At 46.1% G+C, this 27,296-nt stretch overlaps 2 protein-coding genes across 10 annotated transcripts in view; one reads left to right on the forward strand and one right to left on the reverse strand.

Annotated features, from left to right (window-relative positions):
• Nucleotides 1–5,290, forward strand: part of LOC311260236 (collagen alpha-6(VI) chain-like) — a 72,256-nt gene extending 66,966 nt beyond the window's left edge. For 8 of the 9 annotated variants that reach the window (XM_084357825.1, XM_084357823.1, XM_084357830.1 and 5 more), the window contains 6 exons: nt 52–705; nt 935–1,025; nt 1,581–1,747; nt 2,633–2,803; nt 3,142–3,186; nt 3,682–5,290. In XM_084357825.1, the coding sequence (XP_084213951.1) occupies nt 52–705; nt 935–1,025; nt 1,581–1,747; nt 2,633–2,803; nt 3,142–3,186; nt 3,682–3,857 (1,304 nt within the window). In that variant the 3' untranslated portion in view covers nt 3,858–5,290. The remainder of the gene's footprint in view (nt 1–51; nt 706–934; nt 1,026–1,580; nt 1,748–2,632; nt 2,804–3,141; nt 3,187–3,681) is intronic. The other variant, XM_084357829.1, reaches the window with a different exon arrangement.
• A 164-nt stretch (nt 5,291–5,454) lies between these two features.
• On the reverse strand, nt 5,455–27,194 carry pik3r4 (phosphoinositide-3-kinase, regulatory subunit 4). The gene is made up of 21 exons (XM_084357834.1): nt 26,819–27,194; nt 24,703–25,440; nt 24,340–24,473; nt 23,900–24,110; nt 23,419–23,814; nt 23,080–23,211; nt 22,776–22,997; nt 22,442–22,615; nt 22,071–22,216; nt 21,780–21,983; nt 17,350–17,551; nt 13,872–13,963; nt 11,826–12,048; nt 11,324–11,489; nt 10,665–10,829; nt 10,374–10,585; nt 9,194–9,325; nt 8,907–9,007; nt 8,554–8,642; nt 7,364–7,484; nt 5,455–7,147 (listed from the first exon to the last, which is right to left on the reverse strand). The coding sequence occupies exons 2-21, from the start codon at nt 25,418–25,420 to the stop codon at nt 6,977–6,979; spliced, it is 4,011 nt and encodes a 1,336-aa protein (XP_084213960.1). The 5' UTR covers nt 25,421–25,440; nt 26,819–27,194; the 3' UTR covers nt 5,455–6,976.
• Nucleotides 27,195–27,296: the final 102 nt, after the last annotated feature.

Consider the following 27,296-nt stretch of genomic DNA (forward strand, 5'->3'; position numbering starts at 1 on the left):
GATCAGACTGATGACAGGGTTCAGCATGACAACTGTTTCTTGTTTCTTCAGACCCCTGTAGGCCTTTAGAGGAGTGCGCCTCCATCCAGGAGGTCCCGCGGCCTCAGGAGGTGGACATGGACCTGGTCTTGGTGGTGGACAGCTCCAGGGAGGTGCAGGCTGATGAGTATGCTGGCGTCCAGCAGCTGTTGGGCTCTGTGGTGGAACAGCTGGCTGTGAGCTCGCAGCCCCGCAGGGCCGGGAGCCAGGCCCGAGTGGCTGTAGTCCAGCAGAGCGGCACCCAGGTCACCAAGCCGGAGTTTGGCCTGCAGGCCTACCAGGACCACGACCTGATGAGGACCCACCTGATCCAGACCATGAGGCAGCAGGGCGGCTCCTCGGCGCTGGGACACACGCTGGAGTTCACCCTGAAGGAGGTGCTGCTGAAGGCCAGCCAGCCCCGGAGGAGGAGGGCGATGCTAACGGTGGTGGGCACCCCGACGGCTTACGAGGACCGAGCCCGGCTGCACTACTTCTCCCAGAAGGCCAAGTGTGAGGGGGTGGCGATGTTTGTGGTGACGGTCGGCCAGCGCTTCAACCGGACGCAGGTGGAGGAGCTGGCCAGTCTGCCTGTCGAGCAGCACCTGATCCACATCAACAGACTGAAGGCTGACGAGCAGGGCTACGCCCAGCGCTTCTTCAGAGTCTTCCTCTCCGCCCTCAACAGTAAGAACCGGACTGAGACACACGGCAGAGACTGTAGATCAGATCAGACTTCAGCTTCACTTTTATCCAGAAGGAATGATTGAACTTTAAACATTTGATAGGTCCAGTTACAACTGTTAAAGCTGTAGTCAGCCTGAACACCAGGATCGCTTCACTAGTAATGAAGTATTTTTACTCTGCAGCTTTACTGAGTTCAGTCTCTGATGTTTCTGTGCTGTTTTCATTTCAGAGGGAATGAACTCGTATCCTCCTCCTTCTTTGAAACAGACGTGTGACCAGCTGAAGGAGGCTGGAGGACAAGGACCAATTATTTTTAACGGGTAACTCACACTGCCTGCAGAAGTAAATACTGCCATGACTATAGGGACCGATGAGTTAATTCATCGCTCAGGGGCCACGTAGTGTTGTTTTCTGAGCACCATGTCTTTTTTCATTTTTATCCAATGAGGCGCCTACAGAACAACAGACAGCCACAGAGGGCCGGTGTCGATCGTAGCACTCCTGACGCTGTGTGGACACCGGCGACCGACAAAAACATTATTGGCAGCGTTCTTTAAGCTTCCATGTGAATATTTGCTGTTTTCTCTGAGAGCACATTTTAAATCTGTGGGTCTGAGGCTGTTGACGTCACTGTCAGCTCTGGGAAACTGGCAGGAATATTACTGTGTTTTCCAACATTGTTATGAGCAGAGAGATGATTATGGATTTATTATGAGTTGCAGCCCTGGACTCAGTTTTAGCAGAGGGACGCCTCAGACACTGCTGGCTGCTCTGAGGACAGAACAGCTGAGCGGAAATACTCAGACAGGACTGTGACTAATCTGATATAATATAAGTGATGGTGAATCTGTGGACTTTGGCTGCTGTGTGTCCAGTCAGGGGCCGGTGGTGCTGGTGGAGGAGGAGTACGGGGAGGAGGAGGAGGTGGAGGAGGTTTTTGATGAGCTGACGGGTGGACAGACTCAGACCGGCCAGCTGGACATCATCGAGACTCTGATCAGAGGAGACGGCCAGAAATTTGTCTCGGGAACAAAATTGAACGGTAGACCACACACACAGACAGACACACACACACACACACACACACACACACTTGTACTTCTATACTTATGAGTACCTCATTGGCGTAATGCTTTTGCAGACCCGAACCCTGAACATTTTATACTGACCTCAACATTAACAGCCAAAAGGTCCGCACTTTGAAAAATGGTCCTCAGTCTGTGGGTTGAAACTCACAGTCCTCACTATGTAGAAACACTAGGATTCACAGGCACACATACACATCTGTACTTGCATAGTTATGAGGACACAGGATGACATAATGTGCTCCCCAAACTGAACCTGATTCGAGTCTTAATCTTTAAACAGCCTGTTGAAAGTTGTGAGAACCAGCAAAAATGTCCTCACTTTGAAAAAAGGTCCCCACTCTGTGGTTCAAACTCACGGTCCTCACTATTTTACACACACACACACACACACACACACACCGTTGTATTTCTGTAGACCATATTCACACGGCGGCCATCGTCCTCTGACGTGGAGCTCAGGGTGGGGAGTCCTGATGCTGTTACCTGCAGCTCGTCTCACTGAGCGTCAGCTGAACGCATGCTGCTTATTTCTGTCTGTTTTCTGTTGTTTGTCACCTTTTTATTTTATTAACACTTTTCGGGACACACACACTCTGATGACCTGGATCTGTTTGTCTGGAATGATTCATACGTCTTCATTTAGCTCCAGTTGTTTCTCATCAGACTGCATGTTGTCCTCCAGGAGCGGCGGCTCTCAGCTCTCAAATTAATACGAAACATTTGTAAAGATGTTGATCGACGTCACGAGCAGACGATGCGCTGTGAGCTGGAGCTGAAGAGCCGCTGCCCTGCAGGACGGTTGTCGGTGTTTGTAGTAAATGTGTGTGTTCTGCTTTCAGCCCAGTGTCAGCTCAGGGCTGATGCTGGTATCCAGTGTGCCGACTATGTCCAAGCGTGGTTCTTTGACACAGACATCGGTGCATGCTCTCCCTTCTGGTACGGTGGTTGTGCCGGTAACGCCAACCGCTTTAACACAGAGAATGAATGTTTCCGGACATGTGGCAGCCACAGTAAGTCCTGACTGTACATCAGACCACAAACCAGCTGAGTCTCTGTCCACTAACACCAGAGTTCATCTCTTTTAACTGAGTCGTGTCTCTTATTAACGTCTCGTCTTCTCTATGTTGTCTTCTAACTTTTTATGTTCGTCTCTCTCTCTGTCTGTCTTCAACATATCATCAGTGACGATGGAAACAAAAACAACGCTGGACGTTAGAAAGTCGATTCTTTAACCTCAGAATTTTAACTTTTTTAAAAACTGTGTTTTTAAAGCACAAACAGCAGCTCAGCATGAACACAGTCAGTCTGTAGTGATGCTGCTTCAGTCTGACTCTGTCGTCTCTCACAGATCCCAACATCCTGCCGAGGCCGGAGCTCGCCAGCTTCTCCAGAGGTGAAAACCACAACAACCTGATCACGTCTCACTCTGCTGTTTCTACCTGTTTATCACACACAGTATTTGTGACAGTCCTGCTGAGTTCATTATGATTCATGAACTGGGCGATATGTACAAACTGTTTTGATGAATACACTCAAAAAGGATCTGAAATGATCAACACAACAGTTTTGATGTAATGAGGTGTATGTGTTGTGTTGCAGGGTAGCTACTGATGTTAGCATGCTGACCAGCTAGCCAAGAACCACTAGATGCACAAGTAACTAGCTAACAGCAGCTACAGTTAGCGGTTGTGATACGCTGTTTGTTTTGAGTATGAGTTCAACAGATTTTTACATATTGCACCTTTACAGACGTGTTGAAGTGACGCAGCTGGTTGAAAATGTTCAAACTTTCCTTTAATCAGCTGGAAATCATCAGTAACTGAGTGTCTTTCAGGTCTGAGTGATATTTACTATAAAACTGTCGTCTCTCTGTCCCGTCTCCTTCCAGACGCCTGCTTCCTCAGCCAGGACCAGGGCGGCTGCCAGAACTACACCATGGTGTGGTTCTACGACACCAAACAGAACGAATGTTCTCGCTTCTGGTACGGCGGCTGCGGCGGCAACGAAAACCGCTTCACAACGCAGGAAGAGTGTGAGCACCTGTGTGTGACGAAGAGCCGATGAGGAGGAGGAGGAGGAGAGAAATCACCGCTGTACACCGAACACGTATCAGCAGAACCTTCAAAAACACGCATCTTCAAGGAAAAATACAAGATTTCTGTGTGATTTAAATCCTTTATCGACAGCTGCGTCTGTTCTGGGACGGTTCAACTGTTCACGAGTTTTTACTAAAATGCCTTCAGGGAAACTGAAACTGTCCCAGAACTCAGCAGCTGCTGGTTGAAAACATTTTGTCTGTTTCTTTCTTGAACATGCGTGTTTAGTTTCCTCACAGCGCCTTCGTTCTGCGAGTCCCTTTTTAAACAAACCTTCAACATTTCACAATAAAAACTCTGAACTGCTGGACGTGGATCAAACTCCACAACAGAGAAGCTGTTCAACACCTTCAGGTTCATATCAGGTGCGACTCTGAAGCCGGTGGGAGCTGAATGTATGAATGAATGAATGACTGTTTGAAGGATTCACATCAGAACAAAAAGTGTGTTTATGTAGACGACCTCTTTTTTTTTATGACTCACATTCAGCAAACAGTGACAGCCTGAAGGTTTCAGGTAGAGATCGTTCCAAAGATAGTGATATAATTATAAAGTTCTCTGATCATCTGCTCCAGCATTCACCGATAACTTGTTTGTCCCTCAGACGCTCTTTAGACGACACAGCTTCAGGACATCCCAACACACACAGGTCAAAATATCTGAGTCTTACTTTCAGCGCTTTGGTCCTAAATCTGTCGTGAGGATGTTTCAGTGTATGTTTCACAAAAGGTTTCGTTCTTCTCCACGGGAACCGGATGTTACGACGCAGTCACATTTTATCTGCAACTGAACCGGATTGTTCAGGTGACACGAAGGGAAAGAAAACTTCTGTCGAGTGAAGATTAGTGTCCGACAGTTTTAACAGTCATGGTTCTTCTGTCTCTTTGGTCAAATAAAGACAAAAGTAATCAAAAATATTTTCATAAAAAGTTTTTGCAAGTTTTTTTTTATATTGTTGGATATAAACTGTAAAACTTCCTGAATTCCTCGAACACTGAAGATCTGAACTCAGAGTCTCTTGTTTATCTGCAGAAGAAGAAAATCAATAAAATGTATTTTTTTATTTCACCTGACGGACCAAACTTTGAAAATAAGACTCGGAAGCTTTTTTTTAATACTCGTGTTAAAGGATCAAACTGAAGCGGAGCTGCTGCCGTCACACGGAGGCTCCTGACGCCGGCTCCTGTTGGACTCGGTCCACAGATGTAAACACATTCCTGACGTGTTGAGCTGCAGCTCCAGACTCACTTTGAGCCTTAAAAGGTCTGAAACGTGTCTCTCTGCACTGAGCGACCAGGTTTCAGCCTGTCACCGTCCGTCCGTCTGTCTGGACGTGGAAATCTGTGGTTCGTCAAACCGACCAATGGTGCTTCATGTAAAAATAAAACAATAAAGAATTAAAGAAAACTTTGGAGTTCTTCAGTTTGTTGATTTGAAGGAGACGAACAGTTTGTGTGTCTGTGTGATCGTTAAGAGACGAAACCTGCTGGAAACTTCAACACATCAACTTATGTCTCACTGTTCATCATCTGACTGAATCAGATCAATAACACGAACACGAGGAGTCGAGTTCTGATCAAACAACAGATTTTATTAACACTGAAAGTTCACATCATCTGCAGATCGTTACATTTGATATTTTGTACAAGTTTCAAATCAAACTTTATATTACTCAGATTTAAAATAACGTATGTACAAAGAAAGAAAAACAGTATTTCTGTGTTCATGTGTTCAAACATTCAGGACGATGAAAACGTGACAATTAAAAAAATCTGAATCAGGTCCTCGTTCGCTTATCGTCTACAGAATGACGTGATGACCTCATCAGGACACCAGGGGACTCAGTGTAAACACACGATGACACTGAATTAAGTTTTAACATGGTGCTTTTTTAATTTCAGGTTTTTGGTCTCTGACAAACCAAAAAAAGGAAAACGTGTTTCTGCTGAGATGAGTCAATGTGTCTGAGCTGCAGTTTGTGAAGCTGCTGCTGTGATAATGAAAATATAGACTGTGTGCAAATCACGTTCTGAAGTGAAAAGTCCAATAAAGAACCGGTTTCTCGTCACAATAAGGACATTAAAGGAAAAGTTCACCCAAAAAATGTAAATGCAGTCATCAACTGAAGCAGCTGGAGGCATCAGAGCTCCGAACAGCTCGTCGGCTGCAGACGGCCGTCAACACAGAACGATATAAACAACTATAAATAGATTAATTAATTAATAAACTCCAGCATGACAGTGATCAGCTTCAGAGTGATCTAATGAACTATAGAAACACCGACAGCCAATCAGAACACAGCTGAAATCACAGGATAATATATAATGAAGATAATGTTGGTTTGTAACTGCAGCCGACCGCTTTATGTGAACTAACTGATCAGTGACATATTTATACTATGAGGCTGAAAATTACACAGAAGAAAACTCTTGTGCACGTTTGACCCGAGACTCTGATCGGGTCTGAGGTTTGTTCTGACGTCCTTCATCGATGGGCAGGATAAATGATGTCGACTCCAACTCTCCTGACGGAGAGCTGGATGCTCTGAGCTCTTCATCTGTGGAGGATCTTTCTGGCTGATTAACAGTTCATTAAAACATATTTTGCTGAGCTGCCGACCCGGCTGGAGCGAGCAGTACGTGCTCAGCGCTGCTGTTTACAGAACGCTGGCGTTCATCAGTGTGGATCTGCCTCGTTATCATTATAGTGATCGTTCTTGGTGTGGACGGCTCTTAATCAAAGTCTCTGGACGCTCCAAGAGAAATTATTGATTTGAAAAAATTGTTATTTCTTCCGACAGCGAGGCTGAAGGGTGATCAGGACTTAATTTACATTTTTGGATGAACTGTTCCTTTAAGGATCTGCTCTGATGACACCTGTGGGACTGCTGGGTAACAGGAAGTCATGTGACTGTAACAAGTATGTGGAGGAGGCTGCTCACTTCCTGTGTCAAACCATCGGGACATGAACGTGTGTGTGAGAAACAAAAAGGAGCTCCATGAACACATCGTGTGTGTGTGTGTGTGTGTGTGTGTGTGTGTGTGTGTGTGTGTGTGTGTGTGTCCTCTCTGTCGTCGCCGCTCGTCCTCACTTCCAGACTTTGACGATGCCGTCCCTGGACGAGGTGACGATGAAGCCCTGTGTGGTCTGAAAGGTGGCGATGTCAGTGATGATGTCATGGTGTCCCACAGGGAGGGATTCTGGGCCGCGGCGAGGAGAGTCCTCCACCACGCCGCTCTTCTGTTTACTGTGGATCTCCTGCAGAGACACCAGACCGCTTTGACCTCACTGACACTGACAGAGAGGCATGATGGGAAATAACACGCTGACCGAAGCATCAACACGGCTTCACTGTGACAAATTCATATTTAATAATGTAAACTGATGATCACATCTGGAGCTCCAGTGTGAAAACCAGGTGTGTGTGTGTGTGCGTGTGCGTGTGCGTGTGCGTGTGTGTGTGTGTGTTCCCACCTGTACGACTTCCGTCCCCTCGATGATCTTCCTGCTGTACAGAACAGACGGGCAGTGCAGCGAGTCGTTGGCTCCTCCCGCCACGATGTACGACCTCTCAGGATACGCCAAGTCCCAGAACCTGAACGCAACAACCAATCATCAGTCGGCCTGAGAGGGACGACACTGGTGGCCAAACTGTGCAACTACATCGTCACGTGACGCACTGCGGCCCAAAAAGACTTTTTCTGACACTTTGTGAACGAAGCGTCTGTAAAACTGTGGAACATTTATTTTTGCTTCAAAACCAGAAAGTCGTCCGTCAGAATTTGAGCCATTTGGTCCGATAACATTTGCAAAGTCCGGAAGAACCGCACGATTGAATTATTTATTTCTATTCAAGTTAGTCGAGTCGGGGTGGCGTTTTCACAACATGACACTCTGGAACCGGTTTGTAAAGTTTGTTTTCAGGCGCCAGTTCACTGTTTTCTGTTGACAATGTTTCAGTGTGAACAGCCTCTGAGTTCTTAATCTGAACAGTAACACACTCCGATTAAATGAACAATATCCGGCTGTACTTCCTTTAAATACACAACTAACCAGGACAATATCCTGTTTTTACAAACATCTGTACACATGTGGACTCTCGTGTTCTTATTTCTCCTGAATGTCTCTGAGCAGCAGATGTCCTCAGACATCTTCTCTGGTCCGTCACCTACCGTCTCAGACTTCAGGCTGCTGTTTTCACTCAAAGCAGCCGTGATGTTTGTTCATCGTCCGTTTGTCTGACGATGCAGAACACAGACGCTGCTGGTTTGGTTCTAACAGAACCTCAAAGACTCTGTTCACATTAACCCACTAATGAAGCGTCTGTTTACTGGTGAGTATCATGAACCACACAGGTTTGGATATAACACTAAAGATCTGACACTGAAACGTTCAGCAGCTTCATCAGCGCCTGCTGCCCACAAACAGGAAGTCCGTCAGTCTCCAGCCAGACCCAGTTCAGATTTAACATATTTCCAGAGAAGACAACGGGAGATGTTTCCATGACTGTTTTTCATTCATGTTCTCTGTGTGTGTGTGTGTGTGTGTGTGTGTGTGTGTGTGTGTGTGTGAAAGCATGTGAACACAGTGAGTAACACACTGATGGTTGTGTGTTGCTGTGAGGTTTGTGTGCAGGTTGTGTGTCGTGTTTGTGTGTTTCAGACCTGATCCTCATGTCAGAACCGGCCGTCAGCAGCAGAGGGTTCCCGTCAGCAGGACTGCAGTAGATCCCGTGAACACTGTGAGGAGACGGCTGCACACACACACACACTTAGAAACACTGATGGAATGTAACTAAGTACATTTACTCAAGTACAGTTCTTAAAGTACAATTTTGAGCCACTTGTATTTGCTTCAGTTTGCAGGTTTCATGCTGCATCAGAGCGACAGTGAAGATGTTTAAATTCATCAACACAACAACTCTCATCAGTGAAAATGATTTGTAGGTGAGGGAGGAGACGATGACTGGATTTACAGTTCTGGGTGAACTGTTCCTTTAAATGTGCAGGACTCCTACCTGCATCTCAGAGAGTGGAGGTGCAGAGCTCGCCCACAGGGTGAACTTACGATCTCCGGTCTCCATGTCCCACATAGACACTTCATTATTGCCCTGGACAGCTGCGCACACGCACACGTGCACGCACACACGCACACGCACACGCACACACACACACACACACACACACACACACACACACACACACACACAGATGATCAGTTTGATCTGTCCAGCTGTCTCATCCTGATTGGTCGGTTCTTCTGAACATATTAAACATGCAGATGATTCAGCTCTCGTCCTCTCACCTGCGATCACAGACGATTGGTAGAGCGGATGCATCAGCAGCCGTCTGATTCGTGCTCGGGCAGGGTGGGAGTGGTTTGAGATGGGGAGCTGGAACCGCATATCCCAGCATGCCATGGTGCCGCTGCTCGTACCTGTGGAGAAAACACAAAGACAGGACGTGAACTACAGATATCGTGTTAAAATATTACTTTGGTAAAAGCGAGAGTATCCGTCAGAAATGTATAAAAGTACTTCTCCAGTACGTTTTATATGAGACAGAAAGATGATGATGGTGAAACAATGTAAAGTTTGTGTTAGTGTCGAACCATCAGACTACAGAGCAGCTCCTGTCCTCAAGTCTGATCCGACCCGGATAATTCAGAATCTGACCCGGTGACAGGCCCTCAGAACACATAGAAGAACTATTTAAAAAGCCAACTTCTCTCCAACTCTCGTTTGAGTCTGTTGGTCGTTTAGAGACATCACCAGCTAAAAACTTAGCAAATTATACAAATATTTACATGTGTGAATGTTTATATTTTTTTTTATTATCAAAATCACAGTTTTTTATCTGATTGATGATAAAATAATTTAAAAAATAAATACTGTGGCTCTGAAGCAGCATGTAATCTGTAATCTGTAAAGTAACTACTAACTAAAGTTATCAAATAAATGTAATGGAGCACAAAGTACAATACTCAAGTAAAGTACAGTAATAATAATGTAATACGTCTCATCACCTCTAAACTGGAATAAAGTCAAATCTAATAAGTCATGTGACGTAATAAATCATATGAACATCAATAAACAGTCAGATGTTTAAACTTCTCAGCTCTGAAACTTTGGGATTTTTCAGGTCTTCAACCAAATCTTTGTCTCAGTTTAACTAAAAGTGACATCATTTTTATAAATACGAGTAGTTTTGTTAATGTTACCGGCAGATTTTGGATCTTTTCCATCTAATTTTTAAATATTTGTATGTTTTCAGAATAAATACAATAATAAACACGATCATGTCTCCTCGTTCATTTTGAACTTCACTGTGTTGTTTCTGCTGATACAACATAAAGATTTTTATAAACTGAACGGTTATAAACACATTTTCTCTTCTCGTGATGATCCACAAAACATTCTGTAACCCTGAACACACACACACACACACACACACACACACACACACACACACACACACACACACACCGAGGCAGAGCCAGCACTGGTGCATGTCGACAGTGAAGGAGGTGATGAGTCCGAGGCGGAGGTCGTGGCGGAGCGTCCAGGCGTTGGAGTTGGAGCGAAGGTCCCAGCCGACCAGCGAGCCGTTGACGGTGGCGTACGCCAACACCGACTGGGCTCCCGAGTTAAAATGGTGGATGTCGACCGCACAGCCGTCTTCCTGCAGGTCCAGACACCTGAGAGGACGGACACATAGGATGGATGAGACACGTCCTCCATCAGGACAGAGTTTACCTGTGGGTGTGTCCCTGGTACCTCGTCTGGAACGGCTGAACTTTGGGGGATTTTGGTGGTTTGTTCGCTTCGACCGCCAGCAGCTGGATGGATCCGTTATCTGAGGCCACCGCCAAGTAATGTGAGCCCTGACAGAAGGTCAACGTCTTCACATGGCCGCCGATACGAGAATACGTCAGCACCGACCTGCGGGGACACAGTGCAGACACATCAGTGTTAATGTAGAGTCGCTGCTGAGATGTTTCCACAGATCTCAGCCTGGAGCAGCGAGGTGAGACGTTAAACCACCAGAGGTCAGCAAAGACAAGATCTACAGGAAGACTTCAGTTGCTGGAGCGTTAGCGTTCACAGACTCAGCACAAACCTCTGAACTCAAACACGTGACAAAATGTTGACCGGACATACGGCCCTGCTCAGACCTGGTATCAACATCGGTCCTGAGGGACTGGATTACAGGTGGACAGCCTGAAGTACAGGTGTGAATGAGACACACTGAGATCCGATCACTCAGAACACATTCAGAGAAGGAGGAGAACACACACTGTCTGTTTCAACTGATCCAACCACTAGTAACCACACTATCACCAGACTCCCTTAACAAATGTAGTGATTTTAAGAGTTGTTGAGTCGTTCCAGGTCTCCAGAGCTCTCCGGTCTCGTTGGTGGTTTTAAAGACTCACCTGGTGGTCGTGGTCTTTCCCTCCATCTTCTGACTGTCCCAGACTTTAACGGTGCCGTCATTGGACGCCGTAGCAAAGATGGAGTGTTCGTCTGAGACTCGGATGCGGTTCACAGCAGCTTTGTGTTCGTGGAGGTGGGCGACCAGCAGCCCTTTAGGGTGCCACCCTGAAAACACATCAACAGCCTGGATGAGACAAAACTGATGTATTGAACAGTTTCTGGGGGAAACTTCTGCTGCTTCAGTCGCTGTGGAGTAAAACTGAAACATCTTTCAATCTGGGAAAAACTGCTTAACTTTTAATTTGAACTGAGAGGAAAAAGTTTCTTCAGTTTCAGTTACAGAACAGATTCAGACAAAGGGACGAGGCCAGGAAAGTTTTGAGAGACGGGAAGTTTTGTTTCCTGCTGCGGCGATCACAGACATGAAGACGTTATAACTCAGATTAAAGAGACTGTGTGTGTGTGTGTGTGTGTGTGTGTGTGTGTGTGTGTGTGTGTTACCAGGTGGAGGAGGTCGACTCTCCCACTCGGCGCTCTCCATCATCTGCTTGGCCATGCGCTCGGCGCTGCACTGCTCCCTCTTCTGCTGCACCAGCTGCTGTAGCTCCGCCTTGCAGGTGTTGATGCGGCGCTGGTAGGCGGGGCCGCTCGCCACCGACTGCAGCACGGGCAACGCCGGCGTCACGGTGCTCTTCCTGATCTGAGTCGTCGGCCCGTCTGCAGCCTGTAAACACATCGCGTCCTTATTGTACTGACAGGTCATGTCATTAAAGGGTAACTTCACCAATTTACACATTGAAGTGTTTACAGGTGTTTAAAGCCTTTCATGGCTCCAGAGGAAGCTGCATGTAATCTGATAAACTGCCTCCTGTGATGTCACTCTGTGGCTGAGTTGCATTGTGGGTAATGAGACTTTATTCTCTAAGACCTCTAAACACATTTTAATGTATAAAATTAGTGGAGTTACCCTTTAACATCATTTCCTCAGAGTGAAGTGATGCTTTGATGGATGAAAGTCAGACGGAGTTCATCAGCAGCTCGTTTATCAGACGTGATTCAGTTTGAAACATCTAAAATCCAATTCAGAGCTCTGGTTCTTTAAAAGTTTCCTGTTTATTAATATTTATATTATTCTTACCACTGGCCGACCCGTTTCAATCTGTTTAATCTAAATCGTCTCTAAACAGACGTTCACACTGAAAGATCGATCTACACGTTCAGCTTAGAAACATGAAGCCTAAATTATATTTGTTTTAAAATGTGACAGCGATACTGTGAATGATACTTCAGATCAGATGTTATAAGTGCAAAAACTCTCGAAATGAAGCCAATAAATATGAAACAGATCATGTTTAAACTTTCAAATCTGACTGTAAGCCAAACTGAACAATGATATAATAAAACTGAACCCATAATGAGGCTCGAGTCCATATAAAAGCAGATCTTGGCGCACTCAGAGCCACAGTGTGGAAACCTGCCAGGATTCAGAGTACAGTTCGGTCTTTGACGCGTCGGATGGCGAGAAAAAGCCGTTGAGTGTGGCAGGAAATAACATCCACATGTTTCTGAGCTCTCGGCCAAAGAGATAAAACCCTGAGTCAAACATTCACTAACAGCTTGTTTAATAATGAGGGTCGCAAACAAGAGCCGAACTCACACTGCTGCCCAAAAACAGATCCCAGTAATGATAAAGGACATACACAGCGGTGCGATGTTACTGAGTGCATGTCATCAGAGACGTTCTGTGCTGAAAGGTCCAGTGTGAAGGATTTAGTGACATCTAGTGGTGATGTTTCAGACTGAACGCCCTCGTCTCATCCTCCCCTACAGTGACAACAAGACAAATGTCCCCTTCTAGAGTGAGTGTTTGGTTTGTCCCTTCTGGGCTACTGTAGAAAAATGGCTGACTCTGTGGAAGAGGAGCAAAACTTTCCCTCCTCTCCACGTCTGTAACTTTCACACGGACGGCGAGGCGGAGTATCGGCGCCTGATCCCGCATTGAAAGGGCCGAACCAGAGCTGACTGTGGAGATGAACCGACACTGTTCTGGTGACTGTGGGTCAGTTTGTGTCCAGTCTGAATGAAGTGTGTTTGACGATGAGGTAACGAGGCGATGAAGCTCGTCTGAGTTCAGTCACAGAGACAAACTTGAGTTCAGACGGTGGACGGTTGGATTTTTCTGTTAATCGTTGGAATCAGTTTCAAGCAAATCTGCCAAAAATCTCTCGTTTCTGCTTCTGCCATGCGAGGACTTTATTAGTTTTATATAATTGTAGCGTTCTGGACTGTTGGATAAAGTTCAAAGACATCACCTGGTACTTTATAGAAGAAAATCTAAAATGATTTATGGTTTAACAGTTTATTATATCACCTGGATAACCAGGATTTGTCTTTGTGCCTTAAAAACACCCATCAACACGTTCAGAGTAATACACTGTGTTGTTGGTGTGAATGAGCCTCTGGCTGTACAGCACCAGACCCAGACACACCTGCATACAGTGAACATGAATAAAGCCCAACAGGAAGCAGAGTGGGTGCTGGTGTTACCGTGGTGGTCTGGGCGGAGGGCGGCTCCTGAGATCCAAACATGCTCTTCCACTCCTCGTTCATCGTCGAGTCCTGCTTCGTGTGCTTCCTGGCTGCAGGAGAAAAAACACAACAGTCACACAAACAGGAAGTCAGACATTTCTCAGGCCACAATTAACTAACGAGTCTATAAATGTTTAGCTGAATGTCTTTGCGGACTCCACCACGTGCTCCACAGATGTTGTCACTTCCACGACTGGTTATATGTATACACTGCAAAATATGTTTATCTGGAATGAATCAAGGAGAAAATAATCTTGTTTCCAATTAAAAAACTCTGAGAGTCATGATGTCTTTATTTAGAGGAAGAGAGAAATAATAAAGAGCACCAACATCTGTTCAACATGTTAAAACCAAAGGATTTCACCTTAAAATCGCTTCATTCTAACATTTGAACAAAAGTACAGTTTCAGGAGCGACAGCCTCCGTCAGATGAACATGTTTTGCAGTGAAGAGACTCTGAGGACTGTCTTGTATTTGGAGAACACAGCGAGAAAGTGATTAATGTGAGCGATTAGCGAGGGGAGTTTCCTCGAGACTCTTTCTCTTTCAAATGTTTGGCTGCAGACGGCAGTCATTAACTGAGAGAAAAACATCTGGAGCGCGGAGCTGATCTGATGGTGGAGGCTCTGCTGCAGCCTGCAGGTTCGTGTCTTGGCTGTTGTCTTCATACAGTCTGTTCAGTGCGTCGCTTCAGGTCCCGGTGGACGTGTTTGTTTCGTGCACCTGGCCCGTCCTCTCCCTGCTCTCTCTCACTCTGACGTTGAACCACATGATTTCTGTAGTTACTTACTTCTTTTATTTTACACCATACGACACTAAAATTGAATTCATCCACTCACCGAGGGCCCTGACACACCAAAATGTGGCCGGCCAAGTTTGGGCCGACAGTGAACATCTGTGCTTCTAGTTTTTGGCACCAGTCGGCTCTCGTCAGCAGAGGAGCCAACAGTCCACATATTGTTTCCTCCAGGAGAAGTTCAGAAACTTGTGTACACACAGACTCTGATAAAAGTAGAAGTACTGATTCAGCTTCTTTACTCCAGTAAAAGTAATCGAGTACAGGCTCTGACATGTACTCAGAGTATCAGAGTAAAAAGTCTCCCTCTGAAGGACATCTGTGGTCAAAGCTGACTGAAGCTCACGTCATATTAATATAATTCAAAGACTATTAAAGTTAAAGGTAGAGTCAGTAGGATTTGTCCCAGCTGTTCCTGAACGCACCACAAAGATAGTTGACTGTTGAGTCTCATTCCCAGGACGTCAAATAGCCACATGTTGGGTTGGTAAAGCGTCCCGAGCAGCAACAAAGAGAGAAAATAAGAAACTCTCTGCAGACACGAGACACTAACACGCCTTTTCTCCCCATCAGCCTCCCTCTCTGTCTATTCACGTCTTTTACGTCTTTGTTTCGTCTCGCTGCGTCTGCCGTGCCTGATGTGCTCTGATAGGTCGACATCAGTCTGGTGATGTTGGGAAGGCGGCGTGCGATGACGCCAAATAACAATAATCCATAATTCACCTCAGATGCATCAAACTAAAGTAACGAGGCTGTTTGAAGCTGTGAGGAGGAGAAAGTTCAGATGTTTGTGTTCAGATGTAGAGAGGGAAAGTCTCAGAGATACTCAGGTACAGTACAGATACCTGAGACATGTACTGAAGGACAGTAATGAAGTATTTGTACTTTGATACTTCTCACCTCTGCTTGTCTGCAGCTTTTCTGCCAACTGAGCACATCAACTGATCGGCTGTTGAGCTCAGTGATTCAGTGTTTGAGAGGAGAAGCAGAAAAAGAAGGAAAAGCCTCTTGAAGCGATCGTATCCATGATTTTAACATCCAAGACACAAACTGACAGTTGACTGACGACAGCAGGGACGTTTACAGACATGTTGTCTATTAGAAGTGACTGCATATCAGTGAGAGTGGTGTCTAAAATCTCCTCTTTATCGTATTTAATTGTATTTATATCTGCAGTCTTCAGGTTTCCCTTTTTGAATGTCAAATTCAGACCACTGCCACCTGCTGGTCAGGAGAGTTATGTCCTCTCTCGCTGCAGTCTCTCGTGTTTGCGATGTGTTCAAGTGCAGCTTTTTGTCAACGTGAGGCGACGCAGGTGAAACAGTAAGATGAAGTTAGAGGTTCAGAAAGTAGCTCACACCATCAGGATGCAGCTGTTAGCACTTTGATTAAGTTGACGCTGATATTTGTAGTTTGTTAGACTTTAAAAGGTCCCATGAAACAAGTCTGAGGTCACAACTTTCTCTTTAGTTTGAAGCTCGATGAATATAAAACTCACTGGATGAGACTTTTTTTTAATGAACTCAAGATAATAATATAATAATAATCAAAGAAGAACAGATTTGATTAGAAAAAGATTAGATTTGTAATTTGCTGACAGGATTTGGGCACACGATGAGTCAGCAGATCAGGAGACAGGAACATGAGGTTACAACGTGGAAGACGTATTTTTAATTTCGTGGGACCTTCAACAGTTTGTTATTTGAACAGCACGCATGCGTATCACTTCACACTGAAGCACATGAAACAAAAGTACCAGATGTTGCCGCGATGGACTCTGAAATGAATAAAAACAACATTTAACATGAAACAGAGATGAAGCCGGTCGACGAGACGAACGCAGCAGATTCTGCTTCAACTCAACGTTTAAATGTTTTAATTCATTATATACATGAAGGTTAATCTACAAAATACCTTTAAATAACTTATTTAATCAAATCGTTTTCCCTGAGCAATAAAATAACAATAAGGTTAAAAGGGATTTTTGTTATTTTATTGATTATTTTGGCCTCATTCTTATTTTCTGCTTTAAGATTTCTTCACTGAGTTTGTTGTGGAGATCAATGAGAAAAAAACTCAAGAAGCACAAATGTGTTTTTAATTTAATCTGTTTAACTGGGAAGTTTCTTTAAATCCCGTCTGATGGTTCGTCTGTTCAGACATGATTCAATCAATGAATCTCAGAGCTCAGCCAGGAGCTGAAGACGATCATTAAAAATAAATCAAGGGTGCAATTAACTTTAATTTTTCTTCTCTGCTCTTTCGTCAAATCGCAGAAAACGCTTGTTCTCAGATTCCTTCAGTGCTGTTTGTCCAGGCAGATAGTTTTGGTTTCATTTGTCCAGGTTTTCAGACAAAGGAGAGACGACTTTAGTTTGTCTTTTTCTGTCCTGGTTATTCTTGATCATCCACAAACACTGTAAAGAGCTTTTATTACTTTCTACTGAAGAAAAAGCCCATAAAACGCTTTTAAGAGAAAACACTCGATGTGAAGTGAGAAGATGTATTTTGGTGAAGTTAAAAGAACCTTTAAAAAACCCTCTGATCGCCTCAGAAGTCATGACAACACGTCACTGTGAAGACACAAAGGTGTCATTGCTCTAACAGTTTGTGTAAATGCTGCGTCGGAGCGTCGGTTACCTCTCTTGTCCTCTGCCTCAGCTTTGGGTTTCACCAGGTCCACCTGACGGCCGGTGATGCCGAGCGTGGCCAGGTCGATGACGCCGGTCTGGACCGCCTCTCCCAGGTGACTCTGCTCGCCCATGTTGGCTTTGGCCTTGTTGGATTTCAGCATGAAGTCTTTGAGCGCCAGCAGCTTGTCCTCCTCCGCCTCGGTCATCCCCTGAGAGGACAGCAAACAGGACAGAGTGGACACAGAGGCCGGAGACAACACGTTTTCACACACACATGACAGCTGAGTCCGTCAACGCTGTGACCAACACGGTTTATATTGTCAAAGTTAAAAGTTGTGACAATATGAGCTGAACATTTCTTCTTGTCAGCGTTAAACAAACCCCATGTGAGACAGTGAACGTGTCTCCCAACAAGTATTGTATCATAATTACAAGAAGGAGCAGATAATGAAGAATCAGTCAGAGACAGAGTTTATAAAGTGTCTCCAACTCCACAACTCACTAAACGGAGACATCTGTTAAGGGAGTCTGGTGATGTTGTGGTTACTGGTTCAATGGTTGGATCAGTAAAACAGACAGTGTGGCTCATGTTTGGCTCGAGACTGAGAATGAGGTGATCGGTGTCGAGGCAAAGTTCTGAAAAGGTCGTAATATTTATGCTTTTAACCTCCAGTCCTGATCAGAGGAGAAGATCTAGTGTCTGGATGTTGTAACAACTATGAAGAGCGAACCTTCACTGCCGGCCTCTTTCTCATTTCCTGCGTCTGCTTCCTGTTCTCCATCAGTGGAAGAGCTTTTCTTTGATGCCGTTAACAAATATCGACGTCAAAGTTTGAATACAGGATTGTATGTTGGAGCCAAGAAGTCAGAGCCAGAGTTTAAAGCTGTTTCTCTCAGACAAAGTGTGCTTTGTTTTGTGTGTTGGCCTGATGACAGGTGGTGACTGAAGAAGAAGACCGGACAGATCCAGGACGAAGTTCAGAGACACTGACCTTCTTCCACTGTGTGTCACGATTAAAGTGTTTAAATCAACATCTATAAATGAACACGATGTGAGCTTCATGTGAGTAACGCTGTTTCTTCACAGAGGAGGTCTGTGAAAGCAGTTTGTGTGAAATGTGGGATTTCCTCAGAACATTAAGAAAAAAACCACTGAATGTGTGTGTGTGTGTGTGTGTGTGTGTGTGTGTGTGTGTGTGTGTGTGTGTGTGCGCGCGCGCTCTGGTTGCCAGATGGAGCGTTATAAACTGCTGACCTCGCTCTCGCAGCTCTGCCCCAGTGTGACCGACTCTGTTTTATCTGGACTCAGTGTGTGTTCAGAGTTCATCATCCTTCAGAACGTCCCGCAGGACTCAGAAGTTTTGTGGAAGTTTCTTCAGAGCCTCTGAATGTTTTTGCAGAAGTTCTACAGAAACGTTCTGCCCCTCGCTGATCCAGTTCTGAAGAAGCCTCTGGAAACATGAAATATAAGTGATGCTGTGGAAACGTGTGGGAGTCTGAGCCGGTGTGTGTGTTTTTAACACAGAGTTTAACGTTGTGGTCTGAAGATGGGGATCTTCTGCTCTCCCTTCTCCTTCTCTTCTCTTTGTTGGGAAACATCTGACAGCAGGATTCAGATTAACTGACCCTCAGAGGTGCTAACGGTCGACACCATATAACCACATTAACAAATCCTGAGGCCTGATGCATAAAACATGGGGATTAAAGTCCAACGCCTGACTTGAATGAAACTAACAAATCAGTCGGAGCTGAAGTGTTTCCACAATCAGACTAATCCAACACAGGTTCAACTGTGTGAGCACGACGTTCAGCCGAGCACAGATCAGACTGATCCAACAGGGCAAAAAGCATCATTAAAGAGCGAGCAGCAACTACTTCAGAGAAATAGGAAGGATTTAAACATCTTATCACAACAAAGGAAACACAGCCACGTGAATACAATCAGAGAGAAAGTCGATGAAATCTGTCAGCAGCAGCTCCGGTCTGAGAATCTGAGCTCGACCTGCAGCTCATGACTTTTCTGGACTGAAACATTTTCTGTCACATCCATTAAAAAACTGGTCAAATGAGCGATTTTAAAATGTTCTATTCATACAAACCCAAATTAATTCAGTCAAATATATTAAAATCAACATCTAATTCCAGTTTTGCACGTTAGACTACAGACGCTTAATAATACTCTGCATCAAACACAGTAACTGTAAACCTGACTCATGTTTCTTTATCACAAATTTCCATCATTCATCTCGTACCAGAAACCACCAGCAGGACAGAAACATGAATAAATAACAGATAACGTTCTTCCTGTCAGACTCCCACTCCTCACATTCCTGCCCTCATGTTTTCTCTAGCTGCAGTTTTTGATCGACAAACTTCTGTAACTAAATGTTTCTTGAAAGAGCTCTCACGTCTGTTTCTGATCTGATTTACTGTGTGTGTTTGTTTTGCTAGAAGTAACGATAATTCCTCAGATTTCCTCAGAACTTGAGTTTTAAACTTCAAACAGAATCTGGGAATAATCTGAGGATCACAGAGAATTTTCCTCAATTACATACAGAGCAAATAAAACGAACGAGACGTTTCAGAGCGCATGCTTTCTGAGGTTTGTTCTTACAGCGCTGCTGCCTGATGACAAACAGATGAACCAAAACAACATGGAGACACACACACACACACACACACACACACACACACACACACACACACACACACCAAGACAGACACCCCCCACCGACAGACAGGCTTTCATCAGGCGAAGTGGAGTCATCTCAGGTGACTCAAGACAAGTTCAAAGCAGAATGTGGGAGATCTGTGGCCGGATTCACTGGAAGTGTGTGAGAGTGAATGTGTTCATGTCTGTTTTAACTTTGAGCTACAGGCTAACACAGTGTTTCACTGCCCCCTCTGGTCGAACACCCCGAGTACACCCTCAGGACACTCAGGACACTCAGGAGACACTTTGGAGACACTCTGGAGACACTCTGGAGACACTCAGGTCACTCAGGAGACACTCAGGAGACACTCAGGAGACACTCAGGAGACTCAGGAGACTCTCAGGAGACTCTCAGGAGACACTCTAGAGACACTCTAGAGACACTCAGGAGACTCTCAGGACACTCAGGAGACTCTCAGGAGACACTCTGGAGACACTCTGGAGACACTCTGGAGACACTCAGGAGACACTCTAGAGACACTCTAGAGACACTCAGGTCACTCAGGAGACACTCTAGAGACACTCAGGAGACTCTCAGGAAACACTCAGGAGACTCAGGAGACACTCAGGAGACTCAGGAGACACTCTGGAGACACTCAGGTCACTCAGGAGACTCTCAGGAGACTCTCTAGGGACACTCTGGAGACACTCTAGAGACACTCAGGAGACTCAGGAGACACTCAGGAGACTCAGGAGACACCCTGGAGACTCAGGAGACACCCTGGAGACTCAGGAGACACAGGAGACACCCAGGAGACTCAGGAGACACCCTGGAGACTCAGGAGACACTCAGGAGACACTCTAAACTGTGCTGTAGAGCCTGAGTTTGAACTGGTTGTTTTATTTTGAAAATTAACTGGCTGAACTCTGCTGCTCTGACTTCCTGTCTGGCTCGTCCTGCTCTGCTCAGACTGGCGTGGTCTGCTGAGGATCAGACAAAGAGCTGCAGCACACGGTGATGTGAGGCCTCCACGCTGGCTGCAGTCCAACTGAAACTTAATTTGAGAGTCGGATCAGGAAAGAGATCTGTCATCGGTTGAGCTCAGACGTTTACACTTCAGAACAAGGTTTTTGGATTTAGTTTCTGAACCCTGCCACATTTTTCTGTTTATGTTCTCTGACAGACTCGTTTCATATTCTCATTCTTCTCTTTGCTGCTGATTAACATCAATGAAACCTGATTAAATTAATATAATTACTGTTTGTGCTGATCTGTGTCTGTCAGCAGATTTCCTGTGATGTTGGAACAATAACTGTGTTGTTATGACCTGAACAGCGTCTGTCACTTGACTGACTACAGGATGACAACATTCAAACAATCGACTTCAGTGAGATCAAAATAACCAACACCGGGGAAACACTCTTTTCCCTTGACTTAAACATCCATAAGGAGCCGCGTCCACATGACTCTACTGTCGGGCAGAACAGCGCTGGCTCTTGAGTGCTGCGCTGTGGATGTTTGTTTTCTATTTTTATTCTTATCACGAGCTTGCTCTCATACTTTGAGCTCAGTAATGCTGATGTCCCTGCTGTCACGGCTCCAGCTATCAGCTACAGAGAGAGGACGTGGGTTCATGACGCGATCCGACAAAAATACATAAAATATGAATGCCTGGTTCGGGAGATGCAAGAGAAAAAAGACGCTGGTGCTCAGAACACAAACTCTACATGGACACGAGCCCCGACATGTCATAAATAACCTGAGTGAGCGATGTTGTTCTGACCTGTGACAGCAGCTTCTTGAGGAGCTGTGCGATGGCCGGGTCTTCGGGAGTGGGGCATTCTGGGATAGATCCTGCGCGCTTCTTCTGTCGAAGCAGCAGGTGGCGGAAGAGGCTGGCGATGTCTTTGGAGCGCAGGGCGTAGTCGAAGATGGAGCGACTGACCGGCTCCTTCAGCACGCTGAGCAGCACCAGCTCCTTATCGATCTGAGGACGGGACATAGAGGGATGAAGAGGCGTGCAGTGATAGTGATGATGATGATGATAACGATGATGAGGAGGAGGAGTACTCACCTGGATGATGGGCTGGGTGATGAAGGGGTTGAGGTGAGGCATCAGTTTGCAGTAGACGTCGGCCACGTTCAGGTGCTGTGCGATGACGGTGATGAAGCCCACCGCCCCGTAACGGATCCACAGGTTGGGGTGACACAAGAACGGAGCTACAGCGAGCCAGAGAGGACAAAATATACAGGCCAGTTTACTGAAGGAACACACTAAGATAATTGACACGGGTGTCACAATATCAGTTTTTACTGGTGCTCTGAACTCTGAAATCTAGGATATGAGGATATCAGCGCCGACAGGGACGTCACGGCGGTGCAGAGCTGCATTATGAGGCTGATTCAGTAGATGCAATAAGATCCAGTGTTTCACTCTGAGCTCACCGATGTCACTGACGAACTCGTAGATATGAGGTTTCTGCAGCAGACCCAGCTGACACATACAGGTGAGAGCGTTGAGAGCTTTATAGATGACGAACTCCTCGGTGTCGCTCAGACCCTGCTGGAGGAGAGGCTTCAGGATGGAGGAGCTCTGCCAGCCGACGTACGCCGCCACGCCTTCGATACGACAGGAGAGGGAGGGAAACACACAAACTGTTGTTTACCAGTGAATTTATTTTATTATCTGCAGTGAAATAAAATCATTCTGTTATTTTTCTTCCACAGAACACCTCAGAGAAACTTCCACCTGAAATTTCCTCATTTTGTAGTTTCATACCGACGATGCTGTCGAAGAAGGCTCCTCGCAGGTGCCAGTCGTTCTTGTCGTTGAGGAAGGTGATCATGTGGGACAGCAGCACGTCGTTGGCTTTCTGCCGGCCGAAGAAGACGCAGAGGCGCGTGATGCCGTTCTCCATCAGCGACTGCTTGACGATGTTCTCAGAGTCGCTGAGCAGCGTCACCACCTTCTGCTGCACCATCTCGTGCAGCGCCTGCAGCTCTGAACGTCAAACATGCGGCACATTTGTCAGACACATCAACTCCTCTGACGGCGTGTCCGCTCTGTGTTTGTGTTTCTGTACCTGAGTCGTAGTTCTCGTTGGGGTGGAGAGTTTCCTCCGTGTCCTCACCGCTCAGGTCCTCTGTGTTCACGTTGTTTTCCTGAACCAGCTCCAGGAAACGCAGCGCGCTCTCTGCCAGGTGAGCTATGTTCTCTGAACATCAGCAGAGAGGAATAAAGACAAGGAACTAAATGTGTTACAGTCCGACTGATGCTGAATTTTAAAGGCAGATAAAAACGTTTTAATCTGATAACGACAGTGATAACCCATAATAACAGGATCTGTTTGATGTATTGAAATCTTCACCAGAACCTGAACATTTATTCAGTGTGAGCAGTTCAAACCCTCAAAGCCTCTGACCTGCGTACGCCAGCCTGACGATGGTGGCGTCGTCCTGGGCGAGGTGTGCGATGCCCGGCAGGATGTACTCCGGGTAGATGTTGACGTCGTTCCTCGGCACCTCCTTCACCAGAGCCAGCACTTTGGCCAGAGTGCGCACGGCCTGAGCGCGCACTCGAGGCACGGGGTCGTTGCAGAAGTGCAGCAGGTACGGCGTGATGCGGTCGAGCAGGATGTCGACGCCGAGCCGCGGGGCCAGGTGCAGGATGAGCTCCAGCGCTGCCAGCTTGGAGTCGCAGGAGTGCAGCGTCTGCAGGCAGGAGGTGATGACGGACACCAGCACGATGAGGCCCTGCTCCTCCCTGGAGCTCAGCACGACATCGCTGCCGTCCTGAGACGAAGACGAGGAAGAGGAGCCTGGAGAGGAAACAGATTGCAAACAGTGAGGAGCAGTTTTCAGCGTGTAACCATCAGAACGTCTGACAGCTCAGATCCCTCTCACCTCCTCGCAGGTTGTGCAGGATGTTGTCGAGGTCTTTGCGGATAACGAGGACTCGCTCGTCTGCGGACTGGAAGGTCTCTTTGGCAAACTGAGCCATGTACGGCTGCAGGAAGGTGTAGAAGATGTCGGGGAAGGCTTTCCCTCTCTGCTGCTTCAGATACTCTTCAGCTGTCAGACGCTTCTCCGGCTCCCTCTGCACCATCTGAGCCACCTGACGGAGAAAATCACCACAGAACGAGTTAAATAAAGTCAACAGCTCGTCATACAAACATACATTCTTGGTTTATTAGTAGACCTTTTTAACTGCAGACGTTTCAAATAGCCACTCTTATAAATCTATCTGGACATGAAAGGGGAACCTCCGCAGTATAAAGCAGTGAAGCCCTTTTCCACAAACTGATTTGACTTCTAAGAACCAATCGGGCGACAGCGATCATTACCAGCTCCCGGATGCTCCGGTCCTCGATCTTCAGGAGGACCTGCTCGGTCTGGAAGTGTCCTTTGCGATACGCCAGCAGCTGGGACAGATCGAAGAGAGGGACGCCCTCCGTGAAGAGCTCGGCTATCACACAGCCTGAAGACACAACGACAAGGATAAACTGAATGTCTTCAGGTTGTGGACAAAACAAGACGATTCACGACTTTCTGACATTTTATGAATCAAACAACTAATCGATTAATCAAGAAAATAATCAACAGTGTTAATAATCGTTAGTTGCAGCCCAGATCATCTATTTGCATCATCTGAAATCTGATACTTTGGAAAACATTGAATTATTTGTGCTGTGCTTTCAGTTTTCTACCTGCAGAGAAGATGTCCATGGCCTGTTTGAGCTCCCCTCGGCTCCTCTGGTTGTTATTGGTCAGGTCCACCAGCGGCGTGTTCTGGTCGCTCTCTGTGGTGAACATGCTGCCGTCCACGAACCTCTCTGGAGCGATGTAGCACGTCCTCCGCCTGGACGTGTCAAAGAAGTAGTTGAAGTCGGCGGGGTTGTCCTCTGGCAGGTACGTGGGCTTGAAGCTGGCGAAGTCGGTGAGCAGCACCCAGTTCCAGCTGGTCACCATCACGTTCTCCGTCTTGATGTCGCCGTGGCGGACGCCGGCTTTGTGCGCCTGATCCACGGCGTTGAGGATCTGGAAAGCCAACCAGCGCTTCTCCACGTTGTTGAGGAAGGGCCGGGTGCTGATGCGGTCGTACAGGTTGTCCCGGACGTACTGACGGAACAAGATGGCGGCTTTCTCCGTCAGGGACGTTTTCTGGAAGGGCAGGCAGTTCTGGCAGGAGTGCAGTCGGATCTTCAGCTCCTCCAGCTCCTGTTTGTAGCTGGTCAGAGGCAGCGATGGGTCCTGGATGGCGAAGACTTTGACCACCACCAGGCCTTCCCGGTGTTTAGCCCGGGCCACCTTGAAGAAGCGGGTGCTGCCCAGACTCTTATCATACTCATGGTCATGGATGTCTGAGAAGTAGCTGTCCACAGACAGGATCTGTGAGGGGGCGATCCCCGCCAGCTGGTTCCCCATCACGCCTCAGAACACCCCGCCTGTGGGAACGTTACAGGACAAATCAGTTTAAGTTTCAAACGAACATATAGATGATTATTTAACTTTTTCACTACAGGAACTCAACAACATGTGGCCCATAGTCTCTGGTTCTGGTCTGTTCTCCACCTGGGTTCTGCTCAGGAGATGAAACTTAATGTTTCAGGTACTTTACGGATCACCAGCAGCGTTCAGCAAACACAAAACAGTCGCCATGATTTTACCACCACATCCGTCACATCTAGAACCAAACAATAACAGAAGAACCACACGGAGCGCTCGTTCAAACCAACATGTCCAGGACAGTCGGTGAGTCGGCCATACCAAGATCCACTACTTCACTCACCAAACAAACAAACTATAAAAACCACAGCTGCAGTTCGATGACAAAGAACAGCTGGTCTTCTTCTTCTGTATCCTTTTTAATGAACCATATTTCAAAAGTCTTGGTTTGTAAAATACACTGAAAACAAGAAGAAAAACCTTCAACCAAAGTCTCAAATACTTAAAAACAAAGGAACCAGGTTTCAGGTCGGATCAGTTACTTTGTGTAATCTATTACCTTGAGCTGGAGGAACTTCTGGTAAGTGTCCGTTTATCCTGTTTTTACACAGATGGAAGACGAACGCTGTCTGAAACAAAAGTACTAATATTCCTTCTTCAAAAACAGACACACACCAAAAGTACACACCTGTATGTTCCCAGGTCTGTCCGCTTACTTTTGACCATGTAGTTTAAAGGAGCAGTCTGTAGTTTTGTTGAAGAAATGTTAATGAGCAGAGAAAGATCCTCATTGGCTGATTTTTTTCTGCCTAAATAAACTAAATGAACAAACTCTTTGTTTTCATGACTGAATAAACAAACTGACCTTAAAGGACAACACACTTTATACTGTTTCACTTTGTTTATATGTGGCGGACCCTGCCACCTTTCTACCTTCAAACAGTGTTCTGTAAAACTACAGAGTGTTCCTTTAAAACATGTTCCTACACGATGCAACAGAAGCTAAACTCTGTAAACACTGAGCAGGTTTAGCTCCTCCGGTTTTCTGCTTCACAGCAACGAGTTAACTTTAATTTATCTGCAATGTCCTTTAATGCAGCCAAACATCTGGACTTCACAGCTGGACATCCTTCATTACACTAAAACAAATAAAGCAGCTGTGAGCAAACATGGACGAAGTACAGCCTCAACCTCAGCTCGGTTGAAGCCGCTGCAGGAGTCACATGATCCGGCGACACACAGCACTTTGACAGCGCTAATTTAGCATGCTAGCTAACCGTTATTAGCTTCCTTAAGTAAAACCATTCGCATTAGCATCACCCGAAACATGAATGTCCGTGTTAAGACACATAAACGAAGCTGTGTGTTTCTGGTTACCGGAGGTTAGTGTGGTCTCTGCTGCTGCTGACAGGACCGCTGCTGCTGCTGCTGTTGTTGCTGTTGTTGCTGCTGTTGTTGTTGTTGTTTATGTGTGTGTGCTTTAGCAGGCTAGCAGAAACCGACGTCCCTCCGCTTCCAGTGATGCTGCAGGCGGGACAATCTTCAGCCTGAACGCAGAGTAACCGTCTTCATGTCGTCTGTCGGTGGGTTAGCTACGATAGCAGCCGTGAAACGTCCCGCGGCGGCAAACGGACCGAAACCGTAAATAATAAACAAAAGTAGCCGCCTGAGTCACTTAGCTAGCTAACTAGCTGATTAGCCGTTTCAAGCTGTTGTTGTGGATCCGGGTCGGAACGGAAACGGGAAACTCACGAGCGCCCCTATTGGTCAGATTCAGTTAATGCAAAGATGGTATATGAAAATGAGGAACCACTACCACACACAAAAAGTGTGACATTTCTGTTCAGAATTTACC

The sequence above is a fragment of the Pagrus pagrus genome (assembly GCF_965226575.1).
Source record: "Pagrus pagrus genome assembly, chromosome: 7".
NCBI classification, from domain to species: Eukaryota; Metazoa; Chordata; class Actinopteri; order Spariformes; family Sparidae; genus Pagrus; species Pagrus pagrus.

What these genes read in the sequence shown, in the direction of transcription:
- pik3r4 (XM_084357834.1), bottom strand. Translation starts at nt 25,420, where the DNA reads ATGGGGAACCAGCTGGCGGGGATCGCCCCCTCACAGATCCTGTCTGTG. An exon ending in TGAGGCAGAGGACAAGAGAG is followed by an intron (nt 13,964 to 17,349) that starts GTAACCGACGCT and finishes TTTCTCCTGCAG; the next exon opens with CCAGGAAGCACACGAAGCAG. An exon ending in AGGGGACGGAAGTCGTACAG is followed by an intron (nt 7,148 to 7,363) that starts GTGGGAACACAC and finishes GTGTCTCTGCAG; the next exon opens with GAGATCCACAGTAAACAGAA.